At 46.5% G+C, this 16,998-nt stretch overlaps 2 protein-coding genes and 1 long non-coding RNA gene across 8 annotated transcripts in view; 1 reads left to right on the top strand and 2 right to left on the bottom strand.

The window, feature by feature from the left end:
• The window catches only part of VWA7 (von Willebrand factor A domain containing 7), a 41,357-nt gene extending 30,456 nt beyond the window's left edge, over positions 1 to 10,901 (bottom strand). The window contains exons 1-4 of one of the 5 annotated variants that reach the window (XM_081901506.1): positions 10,599 to 10,901; positions 3,549 to 3,836; positions 1,932 to 2,213; positions 103 to 199 (exon numbers count right to left, since the gene is read on the bottom strand). In XM_081901506.1, coding sequence (XP_081757632.1) covers positions 103 to 199; positions 1,932 to 2,213; positions 3,549 to 3,836; positions 10,599 to 10,625 — 694 coding nt within the window. In that variant the 5' untranslated portion in view covers positions 10,626 to 10,901. Of the gene's footprint in view, positions 1 to 102; positions 200 to 1,931; positions 2,214 to 3,548; positions 3,837 to 4,621; positions 4,782 to 10,555 lie in introns of those variants that run through there. The other 4 variants (XM_081901503.1, XM_081901504.1, XM_081901505.1 and 1 more) reach the window with 4 other exon arrangements.
• LOC309365471 lies at positions 10,740 to 16,798 on the top strand. Its single transcript, XR_014166178.1, has 2 exons — positions 10,740 to 10,802; positions 16,524 to 16,798. It is a non-coding gene; the product is annotated as an uncharacterized lncRNA (long non-coding RNA).
• The window catches only part of VARS1 (valyl-tRNA synthetase 1), a 33,736-nt gene continuing 33,474 nt past the window's right edge, over positions 16,737 to 16,998 (bottom strand). For both annotated transcript variants that reach the window (XM_081901375.1, XM_081901376.1), the window contains exon 31: positions 16,737 to 16,943. In XM_081901375.1, coding sequence (XP_081757501.1) covers positions 16,875 to 16,943 — 69 coding nt within the window. In that variant the 3' untranslated portion in view covers positions 16,737 to 16,874. The remainder of the gene's footprint in view (positions 16,944 to 16,998) is intronic.

The raw sequence follows: 16,998 nt of genomic DNA, 5'->3' as shown, positions 1-16,998 counted from the left end.
TTTTGCACCAAGTCTCCAACCTCACCCAGCCCAGGAACCATCAGAATGAATACTCCACAAGTTGTGGTGGAACATCATCATCATCAAGTTCTTAAACCACACCTTCTGCGATGGACTTGATTTCATGGCCTGGTTGTACGAGGTGCGGGTGTATCTTCCGATGGCCAAGTTCGATCCAGTTGCTGTGACTGTAGAAATCCTAAACGGAACGGAAGTTTATTAGTGGAGACTGTTTACGCTACAACGGCCGTCTGTACTGTTAGCCCAAAGATGGAAAGAGGAAGCGGTCCCAACCAAAGACGACTGGCAAACCAAGTTAATGGACTATGCTGAAATGGTGAAATCAACAGGGGAAACTCAGAAATCAAGATGACAAGAATTTTTTAAAAAGAATGGGAAGTGTTTATTGTGTACTTGCAAAAGGATTGTAAACAGGTTTGCAGGATCTGCTAAGGCACAACAGATTCGGATGGGTAGAGAAGAAAATAAAAGTTTAGACAGTGGGAAAAATAAGCTGGGAAAGCAAGCAATAATAAAAGTAAGAGTGATATGAGCAAATGCCGTAGAAATGGTGGAAAGAAGAGGACTTAAGTAGAGGATTCTACCCCACCGTCTTGATTATGTGACTAAAAACACTAGTTCCTCTGAGCTTGGACAGAGTTCCTTCCCCTCATTGCTAAAGGGCTACAGCTGGCCCACAGCTCATCTTGAGACCCAGAATATATTATTGGGAGAGTTTCCCTCATGTAAATAGCAGGTGCAGGGAGCCTAACTGATCAGGACCACAGTATGGGGGACAAAGGATTTAAAAAAACCACTCACAGCATCTTTAGTCATATAACATAATACAATAAAATATAAAAACAATGCAAAACAAAGCTGCGCGTGTTGCGTGTAGGAACAAATCTTGTCTGCTTCTCTCAGTTGCTGTTTGGCTTGAAAAATCGCATAGGACATTTTTTAACCCAAAAGGTTAACATCATGGAATATTTTTGCCCTTTTTTGTTTTTTTTAAAATACTCTCTTAATTTTGCCCATGGCTTAGAAAACAATAAAACACAATAAGGAAGAAATATTGAATCACACTTTCATAAGGCAGTAGATATAAATAATATAAATAACAAGTGTTTCTTGTACTTTGCAGAAGGAATGCAAGTGCAAGAAATGAGTTAAAGGGAAACGGGTATGTAGAAAATCGTAATATAACTCTACAGAAATCATACCATTTTCACATATTCCATATATCTGCCGAGGCTGCTGTCAAGGAGAGTAGCAGCTGTGCCCTGATAGTTCTGGGGCCTTTCATTTACAAAACAAAGATTACGGCTATAACCTGAGAGGAATTTTAACTTCGGCGCAGGTGATGAATTATGGGAACTCTGTGCTGCAGATCTAAAGTAAAGGTAAAGGGACCCCTGACCATTAGGTCCAGTCGTGACCGACTCTGGCGTTGCGGAGCTCATCTTGCTTTATTGGCTGAGGGAGCCAGTGTACAGCTTCCGGGTCATGTGCCCAGCATGACTAACCGCTTCTGGAGAACCAGAGCAGTGCACGTAAACGCCGTTTACCTTCCCGCTGGAGTGATACCTATTTATCTACTTGCACTTTGACGTGCTTTCGAACTGCTAGGTTGGCAGGAGCAGGAACCGAGCAACAGAAGCTCACCCCGTCGCGGGGATTCGAACCGCCGACCTTCTGATCAGCAAGTCCTAGGCTCTGTGGTTTAACCCACAGCGCCACCCGCGAGATGCAGATCTACTACGGTGCAAATTCTGCAATGAACAGAGACCCCCTAGAATGGATTTCAACCCTGCTTTCGACAAAGGCAGCTAGATCAAATCAGGGCTAGGGCCAAACATGTTAAGTTCTCTACCTCAAAGCCAAATGCCACCTTCCCCTCCTTCCAGCTTCTCCTACATTTCGGTAAGCACCTGTAAGGTATGGAGCAGCTGCCCCAGCTTGCCCCGGGCGATGACGTACTGCTCCGAACGCACAGCTTGGAGGATCTCTTTGCGGGTTTGCAACAGCCAGCTGTTCGTGGAGTGGATGAGCTCAGAATCGAAGTGGAGCACAGGGTCGTCCCGCGTGGTGTTTGTGAAGTCCATGGCGGCATTGGCGTTGGCCACCTGGGCAATAGCCCCGCGGAAGCGCTTAGCTGACACCTCAGGACCATAGAAAGCGGCGAAGATGTCATCAGCCAGGAGGGTCCTGCCCTAGGTGAGAGACCGGGAGGGAAATGAGATCAGGAGACTCTTTCATCTGTAACAGTGGGAACCAGGGCAGTGGGTACAGGCAGCACGGGTGCGAATGAGGCATAACTGGCTTCTTCCCAGGAGCCATTCCATTCTTAACCTGAAACTGTTCTTAACCTGAGGTACCACTTTAGCTAACGGGGCCTCCCGCTGCCGCCGTGCCACCACTGCGCAATTTCTGTTCTCATCCTGAAGCAAAGTTCTTAACCTGAGGTACTATTTCTGGGTTAGCGGAGTCTGTAACCAGAAGCGTCTGTAACCCGAGGTACCAATGTATAGGAAACCCTGAAGAGTCTGTTCCAATCGAGGTAGATGAACCAAAGGCCTCATTCAGCACAACTCCCTGCACCCATAAATTGTGTGTGCCTGTTTTAGTGGCGGAGGAATTACATGAGGTCCAGCGCCGAGGCCTTCTGGCGGTTCCCTCCCTGAGAGAAGTGAAGTTACAGGGAACCAGGCAGAGGGCCTTCTCGGTGGTGGCGCCCGCCCTGTGGAATGCCCTTCCACCAGATGTCAAGGAAATAAGCAACTCTCTGACTTTTAAAAGACATCTGAAGGCAGCCCTGTTTAGGGAAGTTTTTAATGTGTAATGCTGTATTGTGTTTTTTACATTCTGTTGGGAGCCGCCCAGAGTGGCTGGAGAAACCCAGCCAGATGGGTGGGGTATAATTAAAATTATTGTTATTGTGATTGTGATTGTTATTATATGTTCCACCTGCACCTTGGATATTGGAACACCAGCTGCTGCTCCTCCTGCTTACTTACGATTTCAGCCCACCCATCCCTAGGCTAGCATTATTTGATTTGATTTGATTTGATTTGATTTGATTTTTTAATTAAATTTATATACCGCCATAAACCCTGGGTCTAAGGGTCGTTCGCAGAAAAAAATCAAGATATAAAAACACAAAATTAATAATAATAATAACAGTAATAATGATAATATTAATAATAAAAATCAATAATCCCCCCACAAAAAAACACATTTTAAAAGGGCATAGGATGTAAATCAGATCAACCAAAGGCCTGGTTTAAAAGGAACAGTTTTTGCCTGGCACCTAAGGGTGTGTAATGAAGGAGCCAGGCGAACTTCCCTGGGGAGAGCATTCCACAGACAGGGAGCCACTGCAGAGAAGGCCCTGCTCTCGTGTTGCCACCCTCCGGACCTCTCGAGGAGGAGGCACATGAAGGTGGGCATCAGAAGATGATCTCAGGGTCTGGGAAGGTTCATATGGAAAGACCTCTGTTTGTGAGTAGAGCAGCCCTTCTGGTGTCCAGACCCGCCGTTCCTCTCACCTTGAAGTCCTCCTCCCGGATACCTTTCCCCTTGGTGGGATGCTGCATCTCCACAAAGATGCGCAAGGTGACATTGAGGATGGCCTCCTCGGTCATGTCCTGGTGGGTGACGGAGTCCCAGGTGAAAGCCATGGTGCGAGACCAGAAGTTGGGGAAGAAGGCGCGGGCTCCTCGCGGAGGCGAATGCAGCAGCGGCAGCAGCCACAGGAAGCGCCAGAACCAGGCCAGGGGATGGTCCATACTGGATGCATTTATCAGGAAGAACAAGAATCCAAGGAAATAGTAAACCTAAAAAGAATTCAGAAACAAAATTCCAAACAATTCAGAAAGCACTTTCCAAACCCACTACATCACATTTCTCCTTGGGAGAAAGGCGATGGCAAACCTAGACAGCATCTTAAAAAGCAGAGACATCACCTTGCCAACAAAAGTCTGTATAGTTAAAGCCATGGTTTTCCCAGTAGTGATGTATGGAAGTGAGAGCTGGACCATAAAGAAGGCTGATCGCCGAAGAATTGATGCTTTTGAATTCTGGTGCTGGAGGAGACTCTTGAGTCCCATGGACTGCAAGAAGGTCAAACCTCTCCATTCTGAAGGAAATCAGCCCTGAGTGCTCACTGAAAGGACAGATCCTGAAGCTGAGGCTCCAATACTTTGGCCACCTCATGAGAAGAGAAGACTCCCTGGAAAAGACCCTGATGTTGGGAAAGATGGAGGGCACAAGGAGAAGGGGACGACAGAGGACGAGATGGTTGGACAGTGTTCTCAAAGCTATCAGCATGAGTCTGACCAAACTGCGGGAGGCAGTGGAAGACAGGAGTGCCTGGCGTGCTCTGGTCCAGGGGGTCACGAAGAGTCGGACACGACTAAACGACTAAACAACAACACATCACAAAAGGAATGGCTTCCCTGAGTAAATAAGGAGCTCATCTTTTACAGCAGGAGCAGACTGACTTTAGTCTCGTTTGGGTGTACTTTATTTTTCCACCAGAATTCCATGATGTATCGGGTACTTTAAATTTATGGTGCTATAATGCCTACTCAGGATCTTCTCGTCCCGAGCTGTAACTAACTTGTATTTGGTGATCCTGAGTTGGCAATTCTTGCTCAAGAACCGTAAGGAGTGCTTTGCTGGCTCAGGCCCAAAGTCAACTGTTTTTGACTCCGCAGCACTCTCTGTTCTGCAAAGCGGCTGGTGGTTTCTCCTCCGCTGCTTGGCAGGAGTGGCTTCTGCTAAGGTAGATTTGAGACTTCTTACCGGAATTGTCACCTGTGTGCAGCTAAACAATCACAGGATCTTACCTGGAAGGCACAACAGCCTACTTCACTTATCTTCTCAAGTGTGAATGTGGCCGTCCCCCTTGCAAATAATAACAATGTACCTGCAAATGCATGCATTATATAGGTGTGCTCATGAGGGGGTAAGACTAGGCCTCTGCACAATGAGAAGAGCCATCACTCAGTGGTGGAGTGTCTACTTGGCAGGCAGACTATCCTGGGTTCAAATTCTGGCATCTCCTAAGCACTTGCCCAGCTTTCGCCAGCTTTGAGAAGGCAGCACAAGGGATGTGAGAGGATCAGATTTTGATCTTGCGCCGTATTACCAAGGTCCACCTTGCAGGACTGATGAGAGCTGGAGTAATGTAATAATAATAACTTGTTTCTTGTACCTAGCCACTCTGAGGAGCTTGCAACAAAATACAGCAGCATCCAAAGGGCACCACGTTGGCGATCCCAGCCCTAAACGACCCAAGCAAGTGCGTTCACACATGCCGAAGAGAAACTGTACATGCAGAGACTAAACACTTCCATACATAGATTCATCACAGCAGCCACGTGATTTACTTACTTACAAGATATTATACCAACCATTTATTATTATTATTATTCTTTATTGATTAAAAATTTGCATATCTATACAAACTTTATATGCAATTTCTTTACCTATGAAAAAAAGAAAATTATGTAGAGAATAGAAAATTTTTAAAGGAACAAAAAAGAGGAAAAGAAAAAATAAAGAAATAACAAATACACGAAGTAAAAAAAAATCAAAAGAAAAGACAAGACAATATTATTTACATAATAAAAGTGTTCATCAACACAATCCTTCCCATCCTTCTCATTATACTGTCATATAAACATTCTTTTTAACACAGTTTTGTATTGTGTAATATCATTTCTTTCTACTTTGTATATATTCCTCTAATCGTTTTCTTTACAAATACCACTCAGTTTCTGCTAATATGGAATTATTTGTACAATGAAGTTTTACATAGTTCTTGAATATTATCCATTCTCTAGTTGTTTTTTGTTTCGATATTCCTCTAACTGATCCCGTCAGTTTTGCTAATTGTAGATATTCTAACATGAGTATCTGCCAGTCAGTAATCTCTGGAAGCGTGTCATTCTTCCAGTTCCTTGCCGACCATTAACAAAACGTTCTCTGGACAATTCACTGGCCTGCTGTGAGATGGAGGATGAGTGCCATTCTCTTCCTACAGACCATTGATATTCTTATGCTAGATAAACCTGAAAGGAACTCCTCCTTAGCTAGCAAGGGCTTCAGCCCAAGGCTGCATGAAATACACACACACAAACACGCACGCAGTGGAATCCGTGGTATTTGTCTCTTTTTGGTGGTCTCTTGTGTTTTCCCCCCTCCTCCTTCACGCAAACTCTGCATGTTGACCGTTGAGATCTGTGCCATTTCTTAGAACTCGGCTGGCAAGGAAAGCAGCTTGGGCTGAGAAGATAACAGCTCTGGCTACACTCCTGGATAACACACACGCCCCAAACTGACAAAAACAGCACAGAGAAACAGCGGGGGTGGCGCATGCTGCTGAGAGCACATGAATCCAAGTTCACAATGTTCCCAAGCATGGCTGATCCTACCCGCTTCCCCCCTGCGCCGACTGGGGGTGTGCCACAGAAGGATCTGGTGGCACTGAAGAACTGACAGCACACACCCGAACTCTCGGCGAACTGGAAGCCAGCCAAAGCAGCCTGGCCATTCCTTCACCTAGCCGGCACCTTTTGAGCTATATCTTGTCTGGTTCTGAATGGGCAAGGCCAGCCGTGTAAACTTAAATACAGTCCTGAATTCAGGGAGACCAGAACAGCTGTATTGCTGGATTACCCCAAAGTCCATCTATCCTGGTTCTGTTTCCAACAGCAGCTAGAGAGAGCTTTTTTGTCCTGAATGTAGAGAGAGATCTAGTGTGGTGTAGTGGTTAAGAGCGGTGGACTCGTAATCTGGTGAACCGGGTTCGCTTCCCTCCACATGCAGCTGCTGGGTGACCTTGGGCTAGTCCCACTTCTCTGAAGTCTCTCAGCCTCACGCACCTCACAGGGTGTTTGTTGTGGGGGAGGAAGGGAAAGGAGAATGTTAGCCGCTTTGAGACTCCTTCGGGTAGTGATAAAGCGGGATATCAAATCCAAACTCTTCTTCTTCTTCAACACTGATGGGCTACAGCTGTTCTGGATTTCAAGCAGGGGACATTACCAGCCCCACCTGGATACAACAGACCATGAAGGAAGGCACCTTCTCTCATATGTGGGGGACATGAAGGCATTCTGGGAAATGATATATAACGAACTGGAAAAAAATGTTTAAAATAACTTTTGTAAAAAAGAAGAAGAAGAAGCTTTTTTTATTAGGAATTCTAGGTACCGACATTCCAAAGGAACAAAAAATACCTCGGGTCACAGATGCTTCAGGTTACAGACTCTGCTAACCCAGAAATAGTACCTCGTGTTAAGAACTTTGCTTCAGGATGAGAACAGAAATTGCACGGTGGCGGCACAGCGGCAGCGGGAGGCCCCATTAGCTAAAGTGGTACCTCAGGTTAAGAACAGTTTCAGGTTAAGAACGGACCTTCAGAATGAATTAAGTTCTTAACCTGAAGTACCACTGTACTTTGCATGTATGTGGCAACAGCTACATGGATGTTACTAGCCTAGAGCTGGAAAGAAGACAAAGTCCCTACCAGAGAGGAATGGCAAACCAAGCTGATGGACTATGCCAAAATGGCAAAACTGACTGGAAATCTCAGGAACCAAACAGACCAAAACTTCAAAAAAGAATGGGGAAAAATTATAATTTATCGAGGAGATCACTGTAAGCAGATGAAAACATTGGCAGGATTTTAATAACGTAGCGAAATTTATGGGCAGTATGGAGAGATACAAAATATGGATTATGATATAATATGCAGTTGAGAGGGTGCACAATAGGACCAATGGAAGGGAAGGTGGGAAGTCCAGAGACTTGGAGAAATCTCTAAATATGGATATGTAATTTGGATTGTTATAATTTTATATTTGTAAAACCAAATAAAAATTATTAGTAAAAAAAAAGATACACGACACCATGGACCTTTTGTGTTCAAAGCTGGGCCTCTACCAGAGAGCTACAGCCCTTCCTAACAGTTCCATTTGGTCAAAAGATTATGATAGATCAGATTGTGCCTCTCAACCTTTTAAAGCCCTCTAAGCTAGAGGGCACTGGGATACCACCATATATTGTAGCAGAGTCCCGTAAGTTACATGCTGTTATGAAGTACTCTGTCTGTCTGTCTGTCTGTCTGTCTGTCTCTTCTTTGATCCGTCCTGACTCTACTGCCGGTCAATTTTGTTAGGCATCCCCAAGTCCCAGAGCTATGAGAAAGGACCTCCCAAAAAACTTGTCCTATCTACATTCTCCACACCATTAGCAATTCTTAAAACATCAGTCTTTCCTCTTAAGCAGGGCCGGCGTAAGCGACATGCAAACCAGCTTGCATTACCGGACTCCACTTCCCGCCAGCTCCTGCCCACTGAGGCTGATCGGAGTCTAACAATTATCCGGAGGCTCAGTGAATCTAGCAATTATCTGGAGGACCCCATCCCTGAACTTAGGGAAAGTGCTCCATGCTGGGCCTGGGATAATAGAAGTTGCAGTCCGAAACTTCTGAAGGGGACCAGGTTAGCAAAGACTGCCCTATATCAACCGCGAATCTGGAACAAGGGGGCCAGTTTGTTTGTTTTTCAGACCAACTCTATTTTTTATATATATACAAAGGCAATAGTCCAACACAGCTTATGGTATCATACAATTCGCTTAAAGGAGCCACAAGTCTCCTTGTTTTGTTTTTTTGCTGTCTGGCTATACCTCTGGAAATATCTGTTTGCATTTGCCACGGCAAAACCACATCAATCTTATCTTGTAGAAACCAACTTACGGCCATTGCCATAAGGATAACGTTCTTAATAACGGCACACTCTCTTTAAGTGCTTTTGTTTCACTGACCCCTATATTCGCCACTGGGTCATTTGCCAAGTACGGGCAACGCCGAATAACTGCGTTCGACAATGTTTGCTATGACCTGCGGTCATGAGAATAGGTTACCCACCTGAGATTTGTAGGCTGTTAAGTAGTAGAAGAACAGTCGGCAGAACGCCGTGTGCTACACAAGCCGCACCCACCCACCCTTTGCAGCTTTCAACACACAACACAGGAATAGTAACACACACTTCACTGTTATATGGTTACACATGGACAAGCAAAATGGGAACGAACACACAAGTCAATAGGCAGGGGAGGGTAGTCAGATTTTTCGCCCCTGTGAAGCCTGTGTGTGTGTGTGTGTGTGTGTGTGTGTGTGTGTGTACGCACGCAAATTCACACGGGTTGGGGTGCCAAACCAGGTGAAGTAAAGCCTAGTTTTGCCCCTGCAATAGGAGCTGTTCAGGCACCGGGCTGGCCTGGAACCTGAGCCTCCTGCGCCACTTCTTGTTTTCCTTTACATTTTTAGCAATGATACAAAAGGAGACCATTACATATAGCAAAAATAAAATTAAAAAAAATTAACGCCCTCCAACATTTATCTGATGGAAATTGGGATGTCCTGTTCCATTATTATTATTATTATTATTATTATTAGTCCCTGCCCATCTGACTGGGTGGTCACTCTGGGCAGCTTCCAACATATATAAAAAACATAATAAAACATTAAACTTTACAAAAAACAAAAAAACTTTCCTTCAGATGTCTTCTAAAGATTGTATATTTGCTTATCTCCTTGGCTTGGGGCGGTCTCATACCTCCATAATACCCTCCCACATTTCTCCATGGAAATAGGGTCGTCCTAATGAGAAGCGGATCAAATCAGAAACGGTTTCTGCGAATCCGGTGCTGTCCCTGGAAAAGAGGGACAATTGGAGGGTCGGAAAAGTATTGATGGGTTGATGGGTTTCCTACGGCAAGTGAGGACCAAAACCAGAGCGCCCCCCCCCCCCAAAGCTGAAGACTACGACAGCTTTTTGATCGCCAAAGAATTGATGTTTTTGAATTCTGGTGCTGGAGGAGACTCTTGAGAGTCCCATGGACTGCAAGAAGATCAAACCTATCCATTCTGAAGGAAATCAGCGCTGAGTGCTCACTGGAAGGACAGATCCTGAAGCTGAGGCTGCAATACTTTGGCCACCTCATGAGAAGAGAAGACTCCCTGGAAAAGATCCTGATGTTGGGAAAGATGGAGGGCACAAGGAGAAGGGGACGACAGAGGACGAGATGGTAGGATAGTGTTCTGGAAGCTACCAGCATGAGTTTGACCAAACTGCGGGAGGCAGTGGAAGACAGGAGTGCCTGGCGTGCTCTGGTCCAGGGGGTCACGAAGAGTCAGACACGACTAAACGACTAAACAACAACAACAAATGAAAAGTGGATCAAATCAGAAACGATTTCTGCGAATCCAAAGCTGTCCCTGGAAAAGAGGGACACTTGGAGGGTCGGAAAAGTATTGATGGGTTGATGGGTTTCCTATGGCAAGTGGGGACCAAAACCAGAGCCCAAATCTTAAAAAAAAAAAAAAGCTGAAGACTACGACAGCTTATTGACACGAAGTGAGCAAAACAAACACCAACACGATCCCCTGGGAAGGAAGGCACTCCGCCCTTTTCTCAGATCTCCCCAGCCCCAAACCCCTCACCTCCCTCCAAGATCCCCTAAAAAAAGACGCCAGACCTACCGGGCAGGTTTGAGCCGCAGGAATTGACTCAGAAGCAGCTCACCTGTCGCGGAGGAGAAGCCCCGGGCATGAGAGGGGAGCGCGTGGGAGGGGGGAGCCCACCACGCAGCGCCTCCTTGACAACCTATCCTCCCACGCCTCGGCAAAGCGGGGGGGGGGGTGTTGGTCTTGTTGCCTCGGCGGGCGCCGCCCCTCTGCCGGGACACCGGATCTCCCGCCCCTATTAATAGAGGGCAAGAAGAAGTAGGTACGATGCCAACCGGTGCCGCTGCCGCTGCAGTCACGGGCTATAATTACAGCGCACGTGAACGGAGGAGGGAGGGAGAGTGGGAGGGAAAGGGCGGGGCGCGCAGATCAAGCGCCCGGGTCCTGCCTGGGGGACCCAGGCGTCCGGGATTGCCTCCCCCACCCCCTCTTAAAATCCACCCGCCTCCCCGAGCGAGGCTCTCCACCTGTTTTTATTTTTTCTGGATGCGCCCTTAGAAGGCAGCGCAGAGAGATCCTGCAGGTGCAATGCGCGCTCCCCAGGCATCGCTTCTCCCAAGGACTAGCCGGCCGGGGTTTCTGCTTAAAGCGCAAGAGCAGGGCCCGCGGGGGGGGGGGATGGAAAATTTGGCCCCCTGGTGATCCCGCCGACCCGGGCTGTGAAACTCTCCACCACCCCAGCTGACCTAGTAAATGCTCGGCCCCGTCCCGCGTACACAAAGAGGTGTTTGTTTGTTTTTTGCACGGGGGCGCTTATTCCCAGTAATCCCAAGAACTGCACGTCTCCTTCTCCTGCAAGAGGGCAGCAGTCCTCCATATGCAACCGTGGACTGGCCTTGCAGTTGAAAATTTAGGCCCTGTCTACATTCATTCATTCATTCATTTAATACATGGAGGCAGTTGGAGGATGGATGGGGGCTAACAGATTGAGGTTGAATCCTGACAAGACAGAAGTACTGTTTTGGGGGGACAGGGGGCGGGCAGGTGTGGGGGACTCCCTGGTCCTGAATGGGGTAGCTGTGCCCCGGAAGGACCAGGTGCGCAGCCTGGGAGTCATTCTGGACTCGCAGCTGTCCATGGAGGCGCAGGTCATTTCTGTGTCCAGGGCAGCTATCTACCAGCTCCATTTGGTACGCAGGCTGAGACCCTACCTGCCCATGGACTGTCTCGCCAGAGTGGTGCATGCTCTAGTTATCTCCCGCTTGGACTACTGCAATGCGCTCTATGTGGGGCTACCTTCGAAGGTGACCCGGAAACTGCAATTAATCCAGAATGCGGCAGCTGGACTGGTGACTGGGACTGGCCGCCGAGACCATATAACACTGATCCTGAAAGACCTACATTGGCTTCCAGTATGTTTCAGAGCACAATTCAAAGTGTTGGTGCTGACCTTTAAAGCCCTAAACGGCCTCGGTCCAGTATACCTGAAGGAGTGTCTCCACCTCCATCATTCATCCTGGACACTGAGATCCAGCTCCGAGGGCCTTCTGGCGGTTCCCTCATTGCGAGAAGTGAGGTTACAGGGAACCAGGCAGAGGGCCTTCTTGGTAGTGGCGCCCGCCCTGTGGAACACTCTCCCTTCAGATGTGAAGGAAATAAGCAGATATCCTATCTTTAAAAGACATCTGAAGGCAGCCCTGTTTAGGGAAGTTTTTAATATTTAAAGCTGTATTGTTTATAACACTTGATTGGGAGCCGCCCAGAATGGCTGGGGAAACTCAGCCAGATGGGCAGGGTATGTATGGATGTATGGATGTATGTATAAATAAATAAATATTATATTACATGGGTGTAACCGGGGGCGGGGCGGGGAAGGGCAGCTGCCCCCCACTCAATCAATAACATTCAATAAAAAGACATAGCAATCTGAGGTTCTGCCCCCACTCCTTAACAAAAGGCCTGCCCCCCCAAAAAAACCCTGGCTACGCCCATGATTTAATATACCAACCATTGCCTTCTGAGGATCTCAACGTTGTATACACAGTTCTCCTCACAACAACCCTGTGAGGAAAAGTAGGCTAAGAGATTGCAACTCACCCAAAGTCCCCCAGCGATGCTTCATGGCCTAGCAGAGGATTCGAACCCTGGTCTCCCAGGCCTAGTCCAACACTCTTAACCATTGCGCTACACTGGCATAATGGTAGCATCGTACCCCTTCTGCCTCCCCCCTCACACAAAAAACTTGGGAACTGTAATTTGTTTGAGAGCTGTTACAAGGCCCATGCACACACAATTCCCTTCCGCAGGCCCAACCGTGAGGAGACCACCTCAGCCGACAAGATGCACAGGGGCTGCAGATCTGGCCTCCAAGGAATTGCCACCTGCTGCTGATGCCGCCATTACTAAGGTTTTAGCGACGCCTGTGGTGCACTCCTTGGAGACTGGATCTGTGCCACCTCCACAGCAGCCTCAGGGGCTGTTTTCCTCCCACCTCTGGCAGGGATGCCCTCTGGGGTATCCTGGGCTCTGCGCCCACCTGGTGGGATTCAGAGCAGTTCACTAACCCCCCACCCCATAATAGCCTTTGATTCCCACTTCAACCACTGTATAGGCCAGGATATGGGTGGTTTGAGTTCCACCACCCTTTTTTAAAAAAAATTAATTTATACTTTTCAGATATATACATTTCACTGATTTTACAATCATTTTGACATTTTCAAACTTGACTTCCTTCCCCCTTTCTGCAATTCCTTAAATTTTCAATATATTATGCATATCCATATCCAAATTCACTTAACTTACTCATTTATTTATCTTCTTTAAATATATACTCTTATGTAACTGCAGGTTATTACAATAATCCTGCTAGTGTTTTTATCTGTTTACAATTTATTTGTAAATATTCAATAAACCATTTCTACTCTTTTATAAAAAGTTCGTTACCTTGATTTCTTATTTTTTCTCTCTTTTTTAAAAAACAATGTTTATTGAATGATTTTATGTTACAAAAAACAATTATTCTTATTCTTCTGGTAAGTTTTGCCATTTTTGCGTATTCCATAAATTTTTGTATCTATTCTTCCTTTGCTGGGCAAGTAACATTCTTCCCGTTAGTCACATACATGAATAAGTTTCTATACACTTTAGGTAGTTCTGTCCCTATAATTCCCAAGAGAGAGACTTCTGGTTGTTGTTTTTTACAAATGTTATTTTGAACATCTTTTTCATTTCATTGTATATCATTTCCCAGTAAGCCTTACGAGTTCCACACACACACACACACATAGGCGCCGACTCCATGGGGGCCTGAGGGGGCCCGAGCCCCCTCAAAAATTCGTTTGGGAGGGGCTCTGCCCCCCCAATAATTTAAGAAAATTATTAGTTATATTATGCTTTGTAAAATCACAAAATTATGTTGGTATTTTTTATTTTCCTTGTTTGACGATAGTTACCTTTTAAAATACATTCAGTAATGAGTTAAAACAAAGCCACTCCCGATCTAGAGAGGGGGTGGGGTTGCGGGCTCTCGACCCATCAACAATCTCGCCCCTAGCTCATTAATATTCACCGCCCACGGCGGCAGCCAATCGGCTGCCGCAAAGGGCGGGCCCTCACAGGTTCACTTAAGGTCGGGGCAGCCCGGGGCTCGCCCCTTTCGTTCCCCCAGCAGCAGCGGTTTGGAGGTTTGGGCCCCCCCAATATTTTTTATAAGTCGGTATGGGCCCCCGCCCCCCCCCCCAATATTTTTTATAAGTCGGCGCCCCTGCACACACACCCTTGTTCCTGATGTGTGTTTTTATTCCCAGCTTGTTCCCCTTCTTCCCTGGCCATTTTGTGGTCTGCCTCAGGTGTCAAAATGTATTGAGTCAGCCCTGATTTCCCTACCATTCCCGGGGATGGTTTCTCTTCTCAAGGAGCAGCATCCTGGCATGGAAATTAGAGCAAGGTGGATCTTATTTTCCCCAGAATACAGTGCTTCCCAGGTGTGTTTGTTAGAAAAGAGCCATCTTTCAGAGTGACAGAGCAGGCCCCAGTCAACTCCTGGTATCTTCAAGTAGGACTGGAAATGCTACCCCTGACTGAAACCCTGGCTAGCTGCTGCCAGCCAGTGTATGAAATCCTGAGCTAGGTGAACCAGTGGGCTGACTCTGGAAGCAGCTGGTCTCCCTCGGGAGTGAACAGGCCCTTGTGTGCTCACAAGGGCAATTTAAAAAAAAAGTACACCCAAGCATTCTCCATCACAGACGCTCCTCTGCATTATGGCTAACCCACAAGAGAGACTTTTTCACCCATCAGGGACAAGCTCCTTACGCATTAACCTAAGTGGTTTCTTGGCTCAGAAGATGGAACTGAGTCATGGTGGCAAGAAATTGCTGAATGCTTTAAGGGGGTGTGGTGAGGGCGAGTTGTGAGAATAGCAGAGGAGACAGGACTAGCAGACAAGGAGGCATGAGCGCCCAACTTTTCTGGGGAACTCTGGCGATAAGATTTAGGTTTGGCTGTCAAGTTCGGTAAGGATGCGTGTGTGAGAACTTGAGTTCCCAAGCAGTTCCCGAGCTCTGCTTTTCACAGCACCTGGAACTGCATTTGCAAATTTTTATAGCCCTGCTGTGCAAAGTTTCGCCAACTATCTAATTCCGCCACACAAAGTTTTAAGGGCACAGCTACAGAAGCAGAATAATTATGGAGCAATTCAGAAACCCTATTTCACCTTGCTGAGATACATATATGTGTGTGTATCTTGCTATTAGAAATGCTTAGGGCAATTCAAAAGCTCTTCAGCTGGCATGTGAATGTACTCGGGAGAGAGAGACGTGATTAAACATTTGAAAGTTTTGAGGACCGGGACATTCCTGAGTGGATAAACTTACCACAGGTTCACGGGCAGAGGATGGGACAGGCAGAGCCTTTTAGCTAAAATTGGAGGCGAGGGGAAAGGATAGACTTCTTCAAATATCTTAAGGGCTGTCACATGGAAGGCGGAGCAAGCTGGTTTTCCTCTCCTCTGGAGAGTCGGAACTGAAACAAGGGCTTCAAGTTACAAGGAAGGAGATTCCGGCGAAACATCGGGAAGAACTTTCTGAGAGTTAAGAGCTCTTTGACAGTGGGACGGACTCCCTTTGGAAGGTGGTAGACTCTCCTTCCTTGGAAGTTTTTAAGCAGAGGTTGGAGGACCATCTGTCAGGGATGCTTTAGTTGAGATGCCTGCATAGCAGGGGGTTGGACTAGATGACCCTTGGGGTCCCTTCCAATGTTTAGGGAAAGCACATCATGCTGAACCACCATTTCACCATGCCTTTTGCAGCACATTCTTAAAGAGGCCATATTTTGGGATGTTTTGGTGTAGGAGGGTCTGCTTCACCACCAGAATAATTATTTCTGTTCTGTTGTGCAGCACCAGAAGAGGTTTTTAAACATGTTATAAGCTTCTTGAAGAGCTCTGGGCAACAAGCGACTAACATGTCTAATTATAATAACAGCAGCAATAAGATTACATAGAAATGATATACAAGTTCAACCAAGGTCAGTGGGGGGGGGGACACACACACCAAGAACGCCGTGTGTGAATTTGCCATTAGGACTGTGTGTGCATCACAGTTAGGGAGTGGGCATAAAAGCAAAAGCAAAATGTCCTGTTCAACAAAAAAATAAGTGTCTAGTCTTTTAGGACTGCAAAATATATGCCTGAAGTATATAGGGAATGGACTCCGCCTTCTGAAAGAGGTGGATGAGTTAAGATGACCAGGGTTTCAGTAAAAATTACACATGCACTAATGCGGGGAACCTATGGAAATTTGTATGGTTTATAGTGAATTGCACTGTTCTTGGTAATTAAGTGCAGAAATAAATTAAGCATGGTCTTGACTCAACTCCAAACAGATCCACAGCATCGACTCCAATCCTATACAGAGCAGTAATGCTGAAATGAATGAACCTAAGTAAGCCATGTCCATTGGCTTCAATGGGTTTACTCTGAGTAGGACAAGCCCTGTCTACCTTTAATTGAGCTCTCCTTATTTTATTACCCTTTGTTTGATTGCAGGTGGATGTACGAACCAACTCCACTAAACCTTTGCGTTTGAATGCTCTGCGACATCGATGGCCCATTCGCACATTCGGAGTCCTCACTTGAAGGCTGCAGCAAACAACTGACCAGTGCCAACATGTGAACCTGCCAGCAGACCCAAAGGGCTAGGTTGGCCATGCCTTGCGTTCGCTTGCTTCTTTACACACCAATGACACCGCAACCTTCTAACTCAGCAAAATATTTTAATGTCTCTGCAGAAAATAGAATAAACCAAGGAGAGCTGAACCGAAGGCGAGTCTTCTTTTCTCAAGGTAAAAGGGTTTACGTTCTCCTCTGCCTTCCTCCCACCTCTTAGGATCAACGTATTCAGAGCATCTTCTTGAAGTTCTCAATGGCTTCTTCCGACTTCCGCAGTTCAGTCTCGCTTTGTTTCAGCTGGGGAAAGGGGAAAAAAATTCTTTTTCATTGTTCCTTCCCATTCCTAGAATGG

This window comes from Podarcis melisellensis (assembly GCF_964234715.1).
Source record: "Podarcis melisellensis genome assembly, chromosome: 2".
Classification (NCBI taxonomy): domain Eukaryota; kingdom Metazoa; phylum Chordata; class Lepidosauria; order Squamata; family Lacertidae; genus Podarcis; species Podarcis melisellensis.
This window is presented reverse-complemented; position numbering and strand designations above follow the sequence as displayed.